The 21,486-nt window shown below is 38.8% G+C and overlaps 1 protein-coding gene across 5 annotated transcripts in view; it reads left to right on the top strand.

The window, feature by feature from the left end:
* The window catches only part of HERC3 (HECT and RLD domain containing E3 ubiquitin protein ligase 3), a 112,067-nt gene extending 99,613 nt beyond the window's left edge, over nt 1–12,454 (top strand). For all 5 annotated transcript variants that reach the window (XM_036763112.1, XM_036763109.1, XM_036763111.1 and 2 more), the window contains 3 exons: nt 5,364–5,547; nt 6,435–6,537; nt 10,649–12,454. In XM_036763112.1, the coding sequence (XP_036619007.1) occupies nt 5,364–5,547; nt 6,435–6,537; nt 10,649–10,857 (496 nt within the window). In that variant the 3' untranslated portion in view covers nt 10,858–12,454. The remainder of the gene's footprint in view (nt 1–5,363; nt 5,548–6,434; nt 6,538–10,648) is intronic.
* Nucleotides 12,455–21,486: the final 9,032 nt, after the last annotated feature.

Raw genomic sequence — 21,486 nt, 5'->3', positions numbered from 1 at the left:
ATATGTCTTTACAAGAAACACACTTGAAACAGAAAGACGAATGTGGTAAGGGGCTGGATACAGAATCCATTTCGCTTCAGCTGAAACAAAGGCAGGAGTAGTGATTGTCATCTCAGACAAAGCAAAAGAAAAAAATAGAGATTATTAGTAACTTTCTAGAGAACACTTTTAGTTGAATGTTAGGTCGGAAGCCATACTGTAGGAAGTAAAGAAGAGGGTGAGAGCAAAGGAAGTGGAGACATTTGTAACAGACTTTTTTCAAAGCTGTCGATTTGGCTATTCCTTTGCAAGATTTCTATTGCTTCTACCAGCTTTCTGGTTTGTCCTTCATAAGCTGTCAGTTTAGCAAGACAGATATGGGGCAATAGTTAGTGGGCTTAGATGTATCAAGTCAGGGTTTTTGAGGATGAGGGAGACGTAGTCTTTAGTTTTATAGGCAGTAGGGAAACAGCCAATTGACAGGGAAAGAGCGAAGGTTAGTGAGAACAGAGATGATGGAGGACATGGTGTAAGGTTAATGGGGAATAAGATCTTCCCCACCCGTCAATCAATAGGCCTCATGTGGAGCCCATTAAGGGAAGCTAGCTTGTAGGAATTCTCGCACACCTTTTGTTAATAATCTAATTAGGCAATGAGTCAGGTTGTGATGCCTTCTGGCTTTGAGCCTATTAGCTGAAAGAGTATGTATTGTGAAAGGTGGGCTTTTGCTTTGGGGGCTCACTTACAAGAAGGATCTTGTGATTCCCTGTTTGAGACTCTGAGTGGTTTTATGTTCAGAGCTACCTGACTCCTCAGAGGTAGAGGCTCTCTCAATTCAGTAGTGGATGTAAAGCTTTGATTCAGGCAGTAGAGCCCTGTCTGTTGGTGTTTATTTCTCTTCTCTGTATTTTTTTCTGTTTAATTAAAGAAGATCATTGACCCCTGAAAGAGCTGTCTTTCCCTAGTAAAGCAAATAAAAGAACCTTCACTAGAAGCCATCCTGGGTATGCCAATATGGTTGCTGTTACAGATGGGATGGAATGGGATCACATGCAGACTTGCTTTGGCAAACAGAAAGGCCACCTCTTCATGTGAGACAGGGGAAAGAGGAGATAGTGACAGAAGGCATCTGAATAATATGAGATGAGGAAGGGAGAAGAGGGAATTCTTGGTGAATAGCTTCAGTTTTAAAAATAAAACAAGGCAAGGTTCTCACCTGTGAGAATGGAGTGGGGGAGTGGGAAGCATGAGTGGTTTGAGGAAGGATGAAAAGATTTTGAAGAACCACTGTGGTGACTGGGATAGTGAGTTATTTAGGAAGGTGTAGGAGGACTGTCTTGTAGCTTTGAAGGCTCAGTTGAGATTACTCTTTACTTCTTTGTAGCCTAATTTGAGATCTGGTAATAATAACTTTTACACTTTTTTCCATCATTTACCTTGAGATTCTGGACCTTTTTGTTCTTCCAGATGAATTTCATTATTATTTTTTCTAGCTTTGTAAAATCATTCTTTGGTAATTCGAGTGGTATAGCACCAAATAGATTAATTTAGGTAATAATGTCATTTAAATTATATTGGCGTGACTTGCCTGTGAATTCTTAGTATTTTTCTATTTAGGGTTACCTTTCATATGTATTTCTGTACAGTGTAGTTTGTAGTTGCATTCGTATAGTTTTGGGGTGTATCTTGCTAGGTAGAATCCTAATAATCTAATACATTCTGAATAGAATTTCTGATTCTATGTTTTCTTTCTGAGTTTTGTTGGTAATATAACAGAATACCGATGATTTACGTAGATTTATTTTCTATGCTATAAGTTGAATTTAACTGTTGCAGTAATTTTTAGTTGATTGTTTTAGGTTCTCTTTATAGACCACTATATAATATGCAAAAAGATCATTTTGTTTCAGTCTTGCCTATGCTTAGTTCCTTGATGTTTTTTCTTATTGCTAGAGCCAGTACTATTTTAAATAATAGTGGTATCTTTGCTTTATCCTTGATCTTAATTGGACATGCCTCTAACCTTTCTGTATTTCACACTTTTGATCCTGGTTTTAGACAAATACCATTGACCAAAATAAAGAAAAAAGTCCTTTGGAGGGAAGCCACATTATGCTTAAAGGCAACAAAGACAATGAAAAAGTATTGGTATTTGATATATATGCTCCAAATAACATGGCAGCTACTGTGGTAGTCCATGCTTTCCATTGTTGTTTATAATAGAAAAGGGGTGAGCAGGAGTAGATTTTGTCAAATGCCTCTTCCCTATTTACTAATGAAAACCTGCTCTTACTCTTGTTATTAATATCATCTACTCTGTCTATATTTTTCCTTATATTGAACAGACACTACATTCTTCATGTAAATCCACTCCAGTCAGTGTATAATCTTATACTGTAGTAGCCTAAATATTTTGTTTAATATTTTTGTGTTGATGTTCATTATGAATACTGCTCTGTCATTTTTTCCCTCTGCTTTGTCTTTTTTCTGGCTTAGGTCTCCAAATCAAATTTGTATCATAGAGTTTGGAAGGGTATTTTGTTTTCTGTTTTTACAAATTATTTAATATTGGAAGTAATTGATCTTTGTTTGATAGAATTTGCTTATAAATCTATCTGGTCATGGATTCCTCCCCTCCCCCCTGGAAGTCCTTTTATTTCTGTGTTTCTGATATTGGATTATTATTTCCTCTGTTGCTCTGTATATTTTATATTTCTCTAAGTATTCATTCATTTCATCTAACATATTGATTTGTTTCACCTAACAAAATGGCTTATTTCCTTCCCAGTTACTGTTCATTCTTTTTTTATTTTTGATGTGAACAGTTTAATTGTCCCCTCTCTTTTAATTAGATTAGCTAATTATTTATCTATTTTATTAGATTCCCCCCCCCAAAAAAAAAAACTTCTGTTTTTATCAGTTCAGTAGGTTTTTTTTGAAATTCTTTTTTTTTTCAATTTTGTCCATCTCTTCTATTTTCAGAGTTTCTACTTTGGTTCTACTTTTGTTGATGAAAGTGTAGAGATATAAATTTTCCCCAAAGGACTGCTTTAGCTGAATCTCATTAAATTTTGGTATTTATTTAATTGTTGTCATTATCTTTAATGAAATTTTTTGAATGCTTCCATGATTTGTTCTTTGACCCATCAGTTCTTCAGAATTAAGTTATTTAGCATCTAATCGGTTTTTAATTCTCTCTTCAAAGGGCTTTTATTGAATATAATTTTTATTGCATTATAGTTGCAGTAAAGGGTGTGTCTAGTACTTTTGATTTTTTGCATTTATTGGTGACAGTTTTATGCTCTAACACATGGCCAGTTTTTCTAAAAGCACCATATGTGTGTGTGTGTATACACACACACACACACACACACACATTTATATGGAGAGAGATATGTGTATCTATAAATTATGTATTTATGTCTGTATACACACACACACATTTATATGGAGAGAGATATGTGTATCTATAAATTATGTATTTATGTCTGTATACACACACACACACACACACACACACACACACACACCCCTTTTCCAATTCACAATTGCTAGATGTCTATTATATCTAATTTTTCTAAAATTCTATTCATGTGCTTATTAACTTCTTTATATTTTTTGTTAGATTTCTCTAAATCTCAGAGGGTATATTGTTATTTCTCACTATTGGAGTTCTACTTGTCTTTTTTTCCTGGCAATTCGATAAACCTTTCTGTCACATAGCTGCTATGTTGTTTGGGTCATATGTATTAAGTATTGATATTGATGCATCATCTTTGCTGCCTTCGAGCACAATTTAGTTTCTCTGCTTATTTCTTTCTGCTGTCTGTTTTGATTATAGCTTTGTCAGAAATTCTTGCTGTTCCTAGTTTTTTTGAGTTAAAGTGCTACATAATAGATTTTGCTCCAGCCTCTTGTTTTAATTCTGTGGGGATCATTGTGTTTCATGTATATCTTATAAACAACATTTTTGATTCTACTTTATAGTTTATTTGTTATCCTCTTCTGTTTTATTGGTGTATTCATCTCATTCTTGTCCATAGTTATGATTTTTAACTGTGTATTTTCTTCTATCTTGTCTTTTTGTACATTTTCCTCTGTTTGCCCCTCCCCACCTTTACAAAACAGAAGGTGAGAAAAGAGAAATTGGCCTAACATTTGTTAGGTGTAAATGTGTATGTGGAGGATCTGGGCTTCCCTAGGTCTTAACATACCACTATCTCTCTATAAAACCTCAACTTTTTTACAGGCTTTCCTGTTTACTCAGCTTTTTTACAGGCTGTCCATCTCCCACTTCTGGAATATTCTCCCTCCTTAGTTTCTTTTGTCACACTCCCTAGCTTAAGTGTTTGATGACCTTGGGCAAGGACTTTTCTTTGAGAGTTCCCACCCCCCCCCCATTTTCTCATCTAAAAAATTATGAAAATTCTTACTTCCAGGTAAAGATTCTTAAGCTCTTTGGGGTCCTGGGATGATGAGTTTTGCTCAGTCAATATTAAGGGTGACTGATCATGTGAAAATTTAATGTTTTCGGTAAAGAACTTGAGCTCCTCAGATCAGAAACGAATTGAAATATCTTCTTTAAATCTTGGGAGAACTATTTTATAGCCATTTAGAGTCACCAATGTCTGATATGAAATCTAATAGTTTAAACATAGCTAAAGGACTTAAGTTGAATATAAAGAAAACATTTTGCCAATTAAAATTATCATACATTGAGTTGAGTGACTGAAGGTATTTTTAGTGATTACATCTCTGCAGGATGGGTGTGTGTGTGTGTGTGTGTGTGTGTGTGTATTCAAGTATATCTTGTTTGAAGACATTTTCAACAATCTCACAAGATTATCAAATGTCTTAGTCTTTAATGAATTGGGACAGTGAGGGAATCTTCTTATGTTTGGCATACACTTAGGCCTGATGAATGTTTCTTTTAGGGTAAGGTAGTCTTTCTGCATATGAATCTGATGAAGCAGGTCTATAATCATACTCTTTTGCCCCAAAGAAACTATTTTAGGCACTGGCTTTGCTCAGCTTTGTGGGTGGAAGATATATTCAGTTGTTCATTGGGAGTTCTTGGTATTGAAATTATACTGGCTGTGGCTGTCTCTTAGAAGGATTCCATTCCATTCAGTAGGTGTTCTCTTCCTCAGTGAGAGGTTTTATTTTGGGTATCAGTAAAAAACAAAAAAGGACAAGTAGGCATTCAACAATAGTTCTTTACTGATATAAAACAAGTGGAGCACAATTCACTGTAATAATATGATTACAGGAACCAAAACAATAACGAGAGCTGAAAAGGAATAAAACTCTAACGTTGAAGTACAGTGACCTTGTGACATGCACAACATCACCTTAAAGTTTTCTATTTTCTCTTCTTTGGGCAGGCAAGAGTTTGTGGATGCTTATGTTAACTATGTCTTCCACCTATCAATCCATGAATGGTATGCGGCCTTTTCAAGTGGTTTTCTGAAGGTGTGTGGAGGCAAAGTACTGGAACTCTTCCAGCCTTCAGAGCTCAGGGCCATGATTGTGGGGAACAGCAATTATAACTGGGAAGAGTTGGAAGAGGTAAGGAGATAATGACACTTTGGTGGAGAGAGAGCGCTGAGCCCAGCCTTTTCCGTAATATATCCCAATTTATTAGGATTTCTCTAACCTTTAGTGGGATCCTTGGTCTATGAGAGACTGGCCTTATACATTTTTTTTCCAGTCTTTTTCCCCAAACACGTTTGCTGCCTATCCAGTCCCTTGGTTTTCTTGAGCCTGCCCCTTGATCCCTCATTTTTCCACAGGTATCCAGTGCTTCCCCAGTGTCTAGCAGGACCATCTTCCACTCAGTTTTCATAACTTTGGACACCATAACACTTGGTTCTCACTTTTTTTTAATCATTTTTTTATTAATTTATTTTTTATTTTTAGTTTACAACACTCAATTCCACAAGTTTTTCAGTTCCAAATTTTCTCTCCCCCCTCCTCCCTCTCCTCCCTCCTCCCTCTCCCCCCCAAGACAACATGTAATCCGATATAGGTTCTACTATACTGTCACATTGAATTTATTTACACAATAGTCCAATTGCAAACAAGAATTATAACCAATGGAATGATTCATGAGAAAGAAGAAACAAAACCAAAAAAGAAGGGAAAAAAAGAGAGCAAATAGTTTGCCTCCATCTGCATTCAGCCTCTGTAATTCTTTCTCTGGATGTGCATAGCTTTTTCCATTGTGAGTCTTTTGGAGCTGTCTTTGATTGGTTCTCACTTCTTAAGGGTATGCCTATAGGATAGATGAGCAAATGGATGAATTTTCTGAAGTTTGCTGGTTTGTATCAGTTGTGCTGTTTGTTAATACGTTTACTGTCTGGAGAACAAAACCCTGATGGCTGCTATTATTTTGATAAGTTTCTTTGTAAGTGCTATCATTTTTGTAAGGTCTTTGGACTTTTTTTTTTTAACAGAGCACAGTCTATAAGGGTGATTACTCAGCTGCACATCCGACAGTGAAAATGTTTTGGGAAACTTTTCATGAATTTCCATTGGAAAAGAAGAAGAAATTTCTTTGTAAGTATTAATGAGAAGTATATCTCATTTCAGTAATTAATTAAATAAGCATTTATTAAGTTCCTTTTCTGTGCTAGGGATTCAAAGACAAAAATTGGACTGCTATTCCTTTAAGGAGCTTACATTCCACTAGGGTGAAAACAACAATTAACCAGATGATTAAATACTAAATATATAAATACAAAAAAATTGGGGATGAGGTGTGTGCATGTGCGTGTGCGTGTGCATGTGCGTGTGTGTGTGTGTGTGTGCATGTGTGTGTGTGTGTGACTAATAATTCAGGGAGAAGAGAAAGGCTTCTTTTAAGACATAAAACTTGAGCTGAGCCTTGAAGACCCTTAAAGATTCTTAGAGGTAGAAGTGAAGAGAGAGGCATTCCCAGAAGGTGGTGCAGGTTGGGCAAAAGCACAGAAAAAAGAAGACGAGTATTTTGTAAGGAGATCTATTTGTCTATAACATAAAGGACATGGTGAGAGTAACATGAGATTGCTATTGGCCTAGATTGTGAAGGACTTTAACAAATGCATTTCTGTCTTATCATAGACTCTATAGGGAGCCTCTCAAGTTTCTTAAGCAGGGTAACAACATGAACAGACCTGTGTTTTTAAAAAAAAATAATCAATTTGTCACTTGTGTGGAAGATGCACTAGGGAGAAAGAAATGAGACAAGGAAAGGAATTAGGAGGTTTGATTTATGGGAATGATTCTAAGAGTTGAAAAGGTATTTGGGCTCTCCCAACCATTCTCCAGCATTTAGCAGCAAATGCTCTCTAGATGAAGTTATGTGAGAAATATTAACTCATTCCCTGCCACCCATGACCAAAGGGAGAAAGCAAACCTCAAAGTATACCTTACGTATATTTCAATAGTGTATACCAAAGGGTATCAGTTATTGCAAGAAATTAATTACAGCTTGCTGTAACTTGGGAAAAGAATGAGTGCAAAAGGTACCAGGATACCCTTGTACTAACAAGTGAAGGGCACACTTAATTGGGTCTATAGAACTTCCTGTTGTCCTGTAACGGGTTTTGTGGGAAGAGTCTTTGGCAGCAATATAATTTGAGGCTGGACTGCTCCTGCTTATACATTTACCTTGGGGCTTGGGAGTTGAGGGGAGAATTTGCTGAATTTATAAGAAAAGAAAAAAAAAGCCTCTTCAACCTTTGACAAGAAAATTTATCTAAAGAAGTAAAAACCGTGTGGAAATAGGTACGTCACCCTGCTTCCTCCAGTTGTCCTGAAGATGAAAGTATATCAGCAATCATTAAATAAAAAAGGAATGATAGTGACCTGTCCTTACTGTTTCTCTCTGACCCACATCAAAAATGCAAATAATGAATTAAATGATAATAATAGTAAAAATATTGACAGCAATGAAGAGAACTTTTGCTGGCTTGATCCATCTCTTCAAATGGATCCACTTCAAATGGATCCAAGTACCACTTCAAATGCTGAATTGGAGCACAGCAGTCAAAACAAGGCACTAGCAAATGAAAAAAGGGACCGGGCTATTGGGATCGTGTAGGAAAGAAGTGATCAGAGCTGAATGGGTGGTTGCCAAATGAGGGGATAAAAGGAATAGATACAAAGGATATTGTGGAAACAGCATGAACAAAAAAATAGCTATTGGAATAAGGCGCTCCCATTCTTTTTAAAAATATATTTTTTCCACAATTACATGTTAAAAACAATTTTAAAAACTTTAACTTTTTTTTAAAGAAGCTCCCATTCTAATGGAGGAGATTATAGGAGGTTTTAGTTGCACATCAGACAGGAAGGCCCTGGGGCCTTTAAGGTGTAGAAGCAAAGCAGTATACATTTTTAAAATATGATTTCCACTAATAAAACTATATCAGTTTCTCATGAACCGCTAGACGGTGCCAAGGGCTTCAGTTGCAAAGTTTCTTTTTCAGGTCTTGGTGACGATGGAGGGTTGGGAAGATCTGAGTCTGAAGTCTGCCTCAGACATTTACTACTTTTGTAACCCTAAGCAAGCCTCAGATTCCTGGCTAATAAAATAAGAATAACACTTGTTTCACAAAGTTGTTGTGAGGGTTAAACGAGATAATATGTAGAGTGCTTTGTAAATCTTCAAGTACTATAAAATGCTAGCTGTTTTTATCATTGCTGAGAAGGTAGAGGATTTGGTCCCTGCCAAGGGAGTTTCCAGATAACATCTCCCCAAGGGCTGCTTCCTTGGATTATGGCTCCAGAGGCCATAATTATAAATGCTGGAAATATGAATATAAACTCTATTAATTTCCTACTCCTCCTATTCATCAGTGTTGATGTTCCCAGGGCTTTGGGGCTTACTTGGCCATTGATTGGTTGGTGGTCAGTGTTGTCCCTTTTCTTACTGTGAGTTGTTCCCCTCAGTAATGGCTACAAGAGCTGAGTTGCAAGGTCCATTGGCCTGGGGGTAAGTAGGAGGATGAAGAGTGGGACTACTATACTCAGGAATATTGGACTTAAAGTACTGGCTATCTCCCCCAGGGTCTGAGGGGAGGTAGGGGCAGCTTCAGAAAGCCTTAATGCTTCAGCTGGGAGATTTTGCCTGCTCTGTCAGTGGCACCTGGTTGACGGTGGTAGTGGCGTGATGGTGGGCCCCGTCTCACAAGGGCTGTTCTAAGTTCTGGGCTGGAAAGAGGGCTGTGATCGGGAGAGCACTCCTATTCTCAGGGCTCCTGTGTTTAACCTGACCATCAGCAGCTGGTCATCTAATCAGGGAGGTAATGCATATAAGAGAAGGGTGGCCAGGAAAATGAAGACATAAGGATGGTGAGTTCAATTATGGGGCTATAAAATGATGTCTTTTCCTGGAGCAATGGTAGAATTGATTTACTGTTCCCATAGAAAGAAGGGGAAAGCTAGGGTGGGAGGTGGAGGGAATGTGCACTGTAGCATGGCAGAAATGTGGTGTGTTTGGGTGGCCAGGGCTGTCCAGATGTCATTAGCTCTCGCTAATCAGCATGGTAGAGCAGAAGCTCAAGATCTGCTTGGGAAGGCGCATATTCAAGAAGCAGGAAGCTGGTAAGGGGGCTAGATATGTAGATTTGGCAGTTATTTGCATAGAAATAAATGAACCTTGAACTCATAGCAGTTGATGGGAACATTGAGAGATGGGAAAAGACCCAGGTTGAAACTGTGAGGTCACCCAAATATCAATGGTTATTCTGCAGAAGAGACCAAGAAAGCTCGGTGAGACTGCTCGGAGGTGGACCAGGAGAACAGTGTCAATGAAAACTTAGAAATGTGAGAACATTTGGGAGGGGATGGGCAGCAATGTCAGATGCTACATGGAGAACAAGAAGATTGAGGACTGAGAGGTGGGAAGGTGCTCAGGGCATGTTGGAATCCAGTCCAAAGGAGAATGACTGGTGGGAAATTAAGAGATGGCAAGCCTTGGAGCCATGGATGCTTTGGAAGGAGTTCTTTTCTCCACCCTCCAGCCCTCCAACCAGATGAGGCTTCCTAGAACCATGATACAGTACTGTCCACAGAAGTGCAAGTCTTTGACCTGCATTGGTAGAAGTTTTCCAATGAGAATTCCCCACCCCAGTGAAATCACAGGTGTGGACCATCATGATGATGACCTAGTATGGGGTTACTGAGTCAGTCAGTCAACAACCTCTGTGCCAGGCATTGTATGAAACATTGGGATCCAGTGAAAGGGAAAAGATAGTCCCTATTCTTAAAAGGTTACCATTTCTTGGTTGGACTAGATGGCTATGCATGCCCCTTGTAACTCTGCAGTTCTGTTTTCCATGATGGATTCTGGGGTACGTAAAAGTGGGAAAGGGAAGAACAAAAGGGAAAAAGAAATTTACATGGTAACTTTATTATACATTTAAAATGAATAGCAAATTGTACATAATAGAATTTCATGTGCAATCATATTTTTATTGTACTATGTTATGGAAATGCTTCTTTTATTCCATAAATTAAAAAGAAATTAAAAAAAAGAAAAGAAAGAATGGCTTGTTTAGCACAAACCACTGTGTGATGTGTTTTCAGCATTAGTAGGAGTGAATCAGGATTAAACACAAACACCAGTGGGGATTGTCTCTCTTTGCTTGGCTGTGGTTTTAATACCTTTTTCCATTATTCCCAGTATTTCTGACAGGCAGTGACCGGATCCCTATCTATGGAATGTCAAGCCTGCGAATCATCATCCAGTCCACAACCAGTGGAGAGGAATATTTGCCTGTGGCTCATACTTGCTACAACCTTCTAGATCTACCCAAATACAGCAGCAAGGAGATTCTGAATATGCGCCTGACTCAGGCTATTGACCACTATGAGGGATTTAGTTTAGCCTGAGACACCCCAAGTTCACCTGCCCTACCCCAGTGCCTACACTGGGCCTTGTGCAGAAGAACACATGGAGTGATTTTTATTTTGGATTTGTGCAATCAAATTGGGTTGAAATATTTGAAGACTGCATCTCAGTGATATGTTTTTAGGGATATCAAAGCAGTGAAACTCTAACAAATCAGCATTTGGGTTGGGGGTGGAGTGGGTCGGGAATGGGGAATTGACTCTCATTTGGAGATTTTATAAAAACTACCTTCTCAAATTCAGCCTCTTCCATTCCAGCTGTCCCTCGCACTTCTCAATGTGGTTGGTGATCTGCTGGGTAAAACAGTAGTCACTTCCTAGCTGTCAGTTTCTAGATGCCTTTCCCCTCTTACAGTTATTCCTTGTCTGATATCCCTTTCTTTCATTCTTCGAAAAGCTCCTTTCTTGTTGACCTTTTCTTCCTTACCTAAGAATGTTGAATCATTCACTCTCTTGGAAGCCTTTGAAATTTTATTGGTGCATTTGGCTGGCTTTGACTCAAAGCCCTAACCATTGCTCTGACTCTCAGGAGGAAATGACTGTTTCACAGTTTTAAACCGCCGAGTCTCAGTCTACGGCTTTGGTCTAGCTTTGAGAACTTACAATGAACCTTTGTATACCTTTTTTTTTTAAAAGAGCTTCAAAGAAAAACAAAATAAAACTCCTTTTTTACGAATATGGCCCCCTTCCTTTTCCTTCTGATGGATTTGCAGAGTAGTTTGGCATTTCAGTGGAAACTAGTCCCATTTCGGCCTCTTTTAGGCATGTCCCTCTGAAAAAAAAGGATGTGTTTTTTATTTGCATTATCCTGCTTTCCTGGCAAGTTTTGTTTTTAGAGAGTCTCTCTTGTGCCAGGAGAAAGTAGCAATAAACCATATGTAACAGTGTGAAATTTCTAGTCAGTTTTTCCCTAACTCACTTTCCCTCACTTTTTAATTTTTCTTCTTTCCCAACCCCCTCCTATTTTCCCCCTTTCCCTGTAGAACTCTTCCTCTCCCCCTTCTGTTTTTCTCTAGCTTTATTTAACTTTTCCTTCTTTCTTCCCTTTCAGAGGATGCATGCAATTTATTCTTTTGAAATTTACATTAAAAATGCAAAATTTCTATCCAACAGATTTTTCTTCCCTCTTCACTTAAATGCTGGCAAATTAAGGACATTCTTTATTACAGAACTTATGTTTTGCAAATTTGAAATGCTTGATTACAGTGGGAAATTATGTTTGAATCAGATAGATATTTCTCAACAGAATGGAATTCTACTACCTTCCACATCATGGGAAAAATGTCCTTCATGATCAAAGAATTCACGTGAATCTAATTTTAAAGACCTTCTAAGCTAGAGAACTTATTTATATAATATGCAGTATTTATGAACCACATGATATTACAAGATATTAAACTTTACACATCTCAACAAAAGGATATAGGGTTTTGCTTTTGCTTTTTGTTTTCTAAACTTCTCTGATTGCTACATTGGTAGTTTTTCAGTCTCTTTATAATACAAGGATATGAAATGTTTATTTTCTATGTGTGTGCGTACTGTTCGGTATTATGCAATAAATCTGATGTTTTAAATTAGACTGTTCCTCATTGTACCTACAAAATGAATAATATAGGGTCAGATTTGGTAATATGTTGACTTCTCTTCTAAATTAGTATATTGTCCTTCCCAGAATACCCCCTTGAGCTTCCCAGCCTATGGCATATCAATAGCCAGGGGTTAATCAATCAACAAGCATCTTATCTGCGGTTACTAGTGCTAGACACTGTGCTGGGTGCTAATGTCATTAAAGAATATTGTTAAGGCAAGAGGGTAAGGGATTCAATGTAAGACAGTGCATAGAGGAACTCATCCACCAAGGCCATGAAGGGGATAAGGTGAGGCAAAACTGGGACTTGGGAGTATATCACAGACAGGAAAAAGGACAGACTTAGGAGGAGTGAGGCAGAGGGATACTGCAGAAAGAGCAATGGATTTGGAGTCAAACTCTGGCTTCAAATCCCACCTCTCTCTCTCTCTCTCTCTCTCTCTCAATATATATATATATATGTACATATATATATATACATGCACACACACATACACATATATACGTATATATGTATGTGTGTACATATATGTGTACACACATACATACAAGTAACCCTGAGTAAGTTATCAAATTTCTCTTTGCCTTAGTTTCCTCAACTCTGAAATGGTGGAGTTATACAAAGAGAGCCCCTAAGGTTCATTATAGCTGCAAATATATGTCATTGATCCTGTAGAGGAATTCCAGAGGTTTATGCAGGCAAAATGTTATGGGTGATGGTGATATAAAGGTATGATCACTCCTGTTGTCAATGAAAAGTTAAGAAAGTTGATGAACCAGGAGGCCAGAGCAAAGGATGAGACGTCAAGGTGCATATTGAAATTCTCGAGTGTGAAGGCAAGGCTTGGGACCAAGTGCTAACTCTTTAAGAATGGAGAATCATCTAGAGATGGGTAGATAACATGGATGGAAAGATTGTTGTGTGGTGATGGCAAAAGGAAGGCCTGGGAGTGGAGTGAAGAATGAGTAGGCCTACTTCTCTTGGAGACAGCTAGGTCCCACAAGACACAAACAAAAACAAAGAAGATTATAGACTGAAAGGGCAAGGTTGTGGGTGGGGATGAGGGTACAAGTAACAAGTAGGAGGGAGAGGGGATTTTGCCTCAGCAGAGTTTAACTCGGGAACGGAAGCTGAGAATCTGCTCTCCATCTCATGGGGAATGACTTGATTGTCTTCCCTCCCTTCACCCCTGCCTTCAGGGTCTGGCAGTGACATGAGAATAGGGTCAATGGGGATTTAATCTGGCTTCTGGAGGCTTAAGATGTCTTTTAGTTCTGTAACCAGGAAGACTCAAGAGGATGAAGCCAAAAAGACCTGATGACCCAGGAAATGTGTGTGGGAATACATTTCCCAGAATTATAGGTTTTCTGGTTCTTTTGGCCTTGGCGGGACTGCTGTGAGATGTTTCTCACAGTCTATAAGAGAGAGTAATAATAAGAAGAAGCTAGCCTTGTCTCTGGAAGTTCCTCTTGGGTTTGAAGGAGTCAGCGGCCACAACAGGGGAATGCAAAGACAAGCGTTCTTGGCTGAGGGGGCCAGGAGCAAGACGAGCTGCTTCATAGTGGTTGTGGACTCCTCCTGCAGGGAGGTCAAGGGTTAATAAACTATACTACCTGTGGCGAGAGTTAAGCATAGTCCAGAGCAGCTTCCTTTTCTCTCTGCTTACTCAGTGTTATGTTAGAAAAGTTCCCCCAAATGATTTAAATTTCAATCTCCTTTTCTTCAGTTTTCCTCATATCAACTGGAGGAAGGGTAGGAAAGAAAGGAAAAATTCAACCCTGGCTATGGAAAAATATTTTAAAACACCATTTTAATTACTGTTCACCTTTTTTTCTGATTCTGATATTATTAATAAATCATATGACTATTAACAGTGAGTTGTTGAATCCTGTGAGTTTGAGGGAGGTTGTTATTGAGGGAGGAAAACAGCCTATGGCCTGGGGGTTTAGTGAGCTAATTGAAAGTAGGGATGGTTTCATTCTTTGTATTTGTATCCCAGGGCATAGCACAGTCCCTGGCACATAGGAGGTGCTGAAAAAATACTTGTTGATTGATTGGGCCTTTATATTTTGGTAAAGTTTTGAGTATATTCCAGTTTTATGGACTGACATTGAATTGGGAAGTGGGGTGGGGAGGGGCAGTGTATAGACTGCTTTGGAGTAACTGGAACTCCAACAGCAGCCAATCAAAAAAGGTCTTTCCTCTCAGCTGACAAAATGCTGGGTAAATCACTTGGCTGCCCGATTTCTTCCTGGAAGAGCAGAGCAAGGAAGCAAGGCAAAGAACATTTGTGGCAGTCACTCAGTACACCTGTTCGCATGGCATAGAGCATCACCAGCACAAACACACGCACAATTTCAATTCCAAGACCCTGGTGGTAGAAGAATCTAATTATTAGGATGCTACTCATCCTCCAAACTGGGCTAGAGCCTCTTCCCAAGATGGCAGATGAATTGCTTGTCTGTTTCTTCCACTTATCCATGAAACTAAAGGAAACATTTAAATATGGAAAATAGTCATATGGGGGAGGCTTGGGGTCCCAGGGAAAAAAGGAAGTTGTTTTGAAGGTTAGATGGAGGAGGATCTCCACTCTTCACATATGGTGAGCCCTGGGATCCCTGTAGATCTGCCACGAAGTGTGAATAGGTCCTGCTGTGTGAAGCTGATTGAATTATTTGATAGCCATAGAAGAGGTGAAAAACATCCCCTCTGCACAGATATGGAGCTCTGTGGGTGTGGATCATTCATTGCATGTATTGTCAGATATACTGGATTTTCTGCCCTGTTGTTTTTTTCTCTCTTTGGTAAAAGGAATGGCTCATTTGGAAAGACATAAAGGAGAGAGAGAAATTAATCTGATATAAAACCAAAATATATCAATAAAACACATTTCAGCAGGCAAAGAAGCCTTTGCCTTTTTTTATATGCCTAACCAGTTTGGCAAGTTCTGAATAGAAAACATTTGAAAGCATCGTACTAATAAGCTACAGTGATACACTTTTGAGTAAGTAGCATTTGGCAGATGCTTGCTAAGTAATTTGGACTCCGACTTTTTCTCTTGGCCCTGGCTCATAGTTGAAACAGAAATGTTTGATCTAAATTCTTCATTCCTTCCTCTCTCACAACCTCCTCCATCCCTTTCCATTTAGAAAGTTAATAGGATTCGAAGAAGGTAAAAGGAAACATTAACATTAGAATACATTGGGGTGGTTATAGTGCATAGAGTGTTGGATGTGGAGTCAGGAAGACTCATCTTCCTAAGTTCAAATCTGACCTCATATACTTATTAGGGAGAATCACTTAACCCTGTGTGCCTCAGTTTCCTCATCTGTGAAATGAGTGGGAGAAGGAAATGGCAAACTGGTGCAGTAGGTTTGCCAAGAAAACCCCAAATGGGGTCACAGAGTGTCAAACATGACTGAAATGACTCAACAACATCAAAATTCAAAATTAAGACACTTCCTTTGAATGGTGTAGGTTGGATCCAGAATGTGAAAGGTTTTAAATGTAAAACAAAGCTGATATTTGATCGTAGAGGTGAGTGAGATCAATCACCTATAATGTTTCCAGGGGTGCTAAAATCTTGAGGTTCATGATCAATGCCAAATTGACTATGCATAGGAAGCAGGAAGCAATGCTGCTCCCAATATTACTTTTCAGACCTTGGTCACAGCTATGGATAGCAGATGCATTCAAAGTAAGTTTGTCCTTTGTCGCAAGCCTATTAGGTGTTAGGTGATTCTAAGGAATCAAGAATGCCCAGAAACAAGCCTGCAATGGGAGAAAGGAATAAACTTCATCGTCTACTATCTCAGAGGTTTCCACATTGCCCATAATCAGAAAGAATAAGTAGATACTTTCAGTTGACCTATAAGAGTCAGGAAGCTTATGGACATCTTAAGAGATGTTCCTTTAAAGATAAGGTCAGAGCCTGGATGTGTGATTTTGTTATAGGGATCTATCAAGAGAGAAAATGTCCTCTACCAACTCTGGTCATTGTTTTCTCTTAGTCTTTGAGAGGTTCCTAGAGCATTGATCCTGACCATGGCCAGGATCATAGAACCAGCATATGTCAGAGACTTGAACCCATCGTCCTTACTCTTAAGAAGGAGGCTCTAGACACTACTTGATTCAAAAAGTACCTTTTCATACCCACTAAGGTGGCAGGATCTAGAAGGTTGCTCTAGAGTTTTACTGCACAAATTTCAACCTTGCCCACTTGAAACCTTAAAAGAAGGCCTTTTTGGTGGGCAGAGGGTCAGTGGTGAGGAATGTTAGTTTTAATTTGACCACTTGTTTTGTTGGGGATAAAGGTCTGAGTGTGTTTTAATAGGAAATTCTGTTTTATGAATTTTTAAATTTGGAATTATGACCTACATCAAATCCACCTCTTATACTACCTATATAAATGTCTACACTAACACGTTTGGGACTCTGATGATGCCATCTTGATAGGGTCTGTACAAGTTGCCTTGTCATGGATGATTACTAGCCTATTGACACCACACTGAGGATGACTAATTGAATCATAGCTGGAATAGAGCTGAGCCTCCCCCTTGGATTTGACCTTTAAAAGGAAATAATCAAATATGGAATAGAGAGAGACCAGAGTTGAACCTACAGACTGGACCACACAGAGAGAACGGGTTTGGGTCCCCAAGAAGGTGGGGAAAGCTGCTCATGCACATAGTCCCTTTCTCTTTGCCCTCAGGAGTCTCTGAGCCTGTTGCAATAATTCAGCTAGCAGCTATTGTGGGGGTGAAAAACCAACACAAGCCCACCAACAAGAATGCTGCTAACACAGGTTCTTTTGATCTGCTTTACTAGGAAAAGCAACATTAAGGGGTTAACAATATTGCTATGACAGTCAGTGCTATTGAAGTTAGTCAAGAGCAAAAGCCTCCTGGAGGCTACAGCCCCATAGCTCCAGTACTGCAATTCTCTGAACAACCAATGCCAGGGTGGACAACCCTGTAGCATTAGTGCAGCAGTCTACTAGTGCAAGACCAGAGAAATAAGGGAGTGGGACAGGATGTCAGGATGAAATATGGTATTGTAGGGGCTATGCAGCACTCCACTGAACCTGAGGGAAAGAGTATAGCATTGAGCTGTGGCCATGTTTGATTACTTAAAAGTCAGTTGGGGCAAAGACCTAGGTTGATTAACTTTGAATTGCCCAGTGTGGGGGGAGGCTCAAACACTTGGAGATCCAGCCCCAAAGGAAACCACACTCAGAGGGGAGGGAGTCAGAGAGTGAATAGGGGAAAATGACAGGGAAAAATCACTGAAATTAACAGAGGCGTCAAGAAGAAGAAAAACTCAAAGACCTTGAACACAAGCAGATAAACCAACAGGGAAACATCAACAAAAAAAAGGAAATTTGGTCTCCACATCTAGTAAATGAATTCAAGCATCTATATCTACGAGTAAATACTGCAAAATAAAGGAAAATGATCCAGCATTCGCTGAGACAGAGGACCTTATGGAATGTGAGTGGTTCAAAAGAGAAATGAAAATTATGAAAACAGAATTTATTGCCTGTGGAGCTAAAATAATGAGAAGAATAGAAAAAACTGGCATTTGCAATGGCAAATCTCACCAAAGAAACAAAAGAGAGAACAATAAATTTTGAATGCAAATACACAGAAGTGGACAATTTAGAAAGAAAAGAAGCAAAAAACAGCAACTTTAAAGAAATGCTCACTATGCAAGCAAAACCTATTGATCTCAAAGACAGAATGCATAGATGAAACCCAAGGATCATGGGTCTCCCAGAAGAATAGGACAAAAATAATCCTTAATACAATAATTCAGGAAGGAATTCAGGAGAACTGCTTAGAACTTCTGAACATAGAAAATGAAATACAGTTGAAAGAATACACAGATCTCCAGGAAAACAAACAAGGCTGCAAACTGAGATGCATGATGGTTAAATTTAATGATTCTGAAAAAAATTCATAAACGAATTCTGTAAGGGATCAGAAGAAATTCAAATACAAAGGAAAGGAAATTCAAATAAGTCAAGACTATTCCGCACCCACCAGAAAATGCAGGAGAGAATAGAGTAATGTGTTCTGAAGAGCAATGGAGCTCAGTCTACAATCCAGGATGACCTGTTTTGCAATTTGAGCTTAGTCATGGAATCTAAAGGAGGTGTTTGAAACATTTTTAGAGGAATGATCAGAACTGAAGAGATTATTTGCTTTTGGAACACCCTAAACAAGAGACATGCAGGAATGAGTAAGTGCAGTTGCTAAAGACAGCAGCAGCAACAGAGAGGCAGCAGAGAGACCAGTAAGAGAATTCTTTCTAAATATACTCAAAGAGAAAGAGGTGAAGGCAGAAATCTGGCGGAGGTAACAAGGCATCACGAACAGAATATGTTGACACTTTGTCTACAGGTTCTTGCTTCATCTCATCTAGGATTCTGGTTGGATATGTGCACAAGCTATTTTCTCTCTCTCTCTCTCTCTCTCTCTCTCTCTCTCTCTCTCTCTCTCTCTCTCTCTCTCTCTCTCTTTCTCTCTCTTTCCCTCTGTGTTGGCAACCAAAAATGGGCTCCTTAGCACTTAGTCAACAAGGGCCCTTGACTAGTTTGGCTTTTTCCCCTGAACTGAATGCTGTTTGTATGTTGGACTGGAGTAAGCTTGTCGGCCCCCTCACCTTGCTTCCCTTGCTTAAGCTGATGGAAAGAACCTGTGCTTTTCGGTCAACCCCTTCACCTTGCTTAAGCAGATTGAAAGAACCTGTGCTTTCCCCGGCGTACCTTATACCCCCGCAGAAGCCGGATGGTTAAAAACAGCTTCTGTCGGAGCCAGAGGCTGCTACAGCTACAGCCACAGCCACAGCCGAAGCTGAAGCAGGAGCTGCCTGTAGCAGAGCTGACTTACGGGAGGAAAGTGAACAAGGACTTGGGGCCAGTGGGTAATCTTTTTACCATAGAGGGGAAGCATGTATATGATTTTGCTGTACACTATCATGCTTCTCTGTGGCCTCCTGGTTACTCTTGTAAGGTGTACTTATTGGGCCTGGAAGCTTTTGATCAATATGTCAAAATGGGGATGCTGGTTCATGGGTTGGTTACTGTGGAGCCTAAATATATGCTTTGATTCTTCTGGCTCCTATTTTGAGAGTTTCTTATATCCGGCGGTTCCGAACCTTTCAGACATATATATGATCCTCTTTGAGATTATAAACTCTGCCCTCCTAATACACCCTCTCTCCCTCTTTTCTTTTTCTTTCTTTCCTTCTTCCTTCCTTCCTTCCTTCATTCCTTCCTTTCTTTCTTTCTTCCTTCCTCCCTCCCTTCTTTCTCTTTAAAAAAAAAACTAATTTATTATTTAATTTAAACCTTCTTTTCCTTTTAAATTTTGACTTCCAAATTCTCTCATTTTCTCCCATTCCTCCCTTATCCACTGAGAAGGCAAGCAAAATGATATCACTTATACATGTGAAATTATGCAAAGCACATTTCCATCTTAGCTATGTCGCAAAAAGTGAGAAAATTATACTTCAATTTGCACTCAGAGTTCACCACCTGGTGAACTCTCTCTGGAGGTGGATAGCAGTTTTTCATCACGAGTCCTTGGAATTATCTTGGATCATTGTACTGATCAGAGTAGTCAAGTCTTTCACAGTTGATCACCATTAAGACATTGCTGTTATTATGCACAGTGATATTCTGGTTTGTCTCACTTCACTTTGTGTCAGTTCATATAGGTATTCCCATATTTTTCTGAAACAACCCCCCCTTGTAATTTTTATAGCACAATAGTACTTCATCCCAAACATATGTCTCAACTTGTTCATCATTCCTCAAATGATGAGTATTCCCCCAATTTTCAATTCTTTGCCACCACAAAAAAGAGCTGCTATAAATAGTTTTCTTTGACCTCTTTGGGGTATAGGCTTAATAGTGGATCAAAATAGTTGGATCAGAGGGATGCCCTTTGGGCATAGTTCCAAATTGTTCTCCAGAATGAGTGGACTAGTTCATAACACCACCAACAGTTTATGAAAGTACCTATTTTACCTCATCCACTCCAGCATTTGTCATTTCTGATGGGTGTGAGGTAGTACCTTGGAGTTGTTTTAATGTGCTTTTCTCTAACCAATAATGATTTAGAGCATTTTTTCATATCACTATAAATAGCTTTGATATGGTCTGAAAGCTTTCTGTTCATAGCCTTTGACCAATTATCAATTGGGAAATAGCTCTTATTTTTATAAATTTGACTCAGTTCCCTATATATTTGAGAAATGAGGCCTTTATCAAAGAAAATTGCTGTTATTTTTTTAATATTACTTCATTGTCTGTGGTATCATTTAACAAAATGTAGTTTACCTGGTTAGCTTTCAATTAGATCTATTTTCCTTTTGCTTTTTTTTTATTTCAGCTGAAGTATAATAGATTTGGCTCCAAATTTTTATTTTAACCCTGTGTGTTTCTATTCCAAGTATGACTCTTGTAAACAACATGTTGTTGAATTCTAGAAACTAGAATTAGAAACTAATTCATTCTGCTATCCGCTATTTTATGTGAGCACATCCCACTCACATGCACAGTTATGATGACTAACTGTATATTTCCCTCCATCCTATTTAAAAATTGTTATTCTTTTCTCACTTTTTATCTTGTCCCTCCTCAAAAATCTGTTTTGCTTCTGACAACTGCCTCCCTTAACCAGCCTTCCTTTTCATCATTTGCCCATTCCACCCATTTCTCTTATCCTCTTCCCATCCTATTTTCCTATTGAGTCGAATAGATTTCTATACCCAGCTGTGTGTGTTATAATAATATTCTTCCTTCTTTGAGTCAATTCTGATGAGAGTGAGGTTCAAGCATTGCCCCCCTTCCCCTCCATTATGAAAGCTCTTTCTTACATGCCTCTTTTATATGAGAAAAAATTAATTATCCTATCGTTCCATTCCCCCTTCTCCCAGTGCATCTGTCTTTCTCTTTTATTTTTTTGGAGAAAATTCCAAAATAATTGACTCACACTCATGTCCTCTATCTGTGTAG

This window comes from Trichosurus vulpecula, chromosome 6 (genome assembly GCF_011100635.1).
Source record: "Trichosurus vulpecula isolate mTriVul1 chromosome 6, mTriVul1.pri, whole genome shotgun sequence".
NCBI classification, from domain to species: domain Eukaryota; kingdom Metazoa; phylum Chordata; class Mammalia; order Diprotodontia; family Phalangeridae; genus Trichosurus; species Trichosurus vulpecula.
The sequence above is the reverse complement of the archived record's forward strand: the minus strand, read 5'-3'. Positions and strand labels throughout refer to the sequence as shown.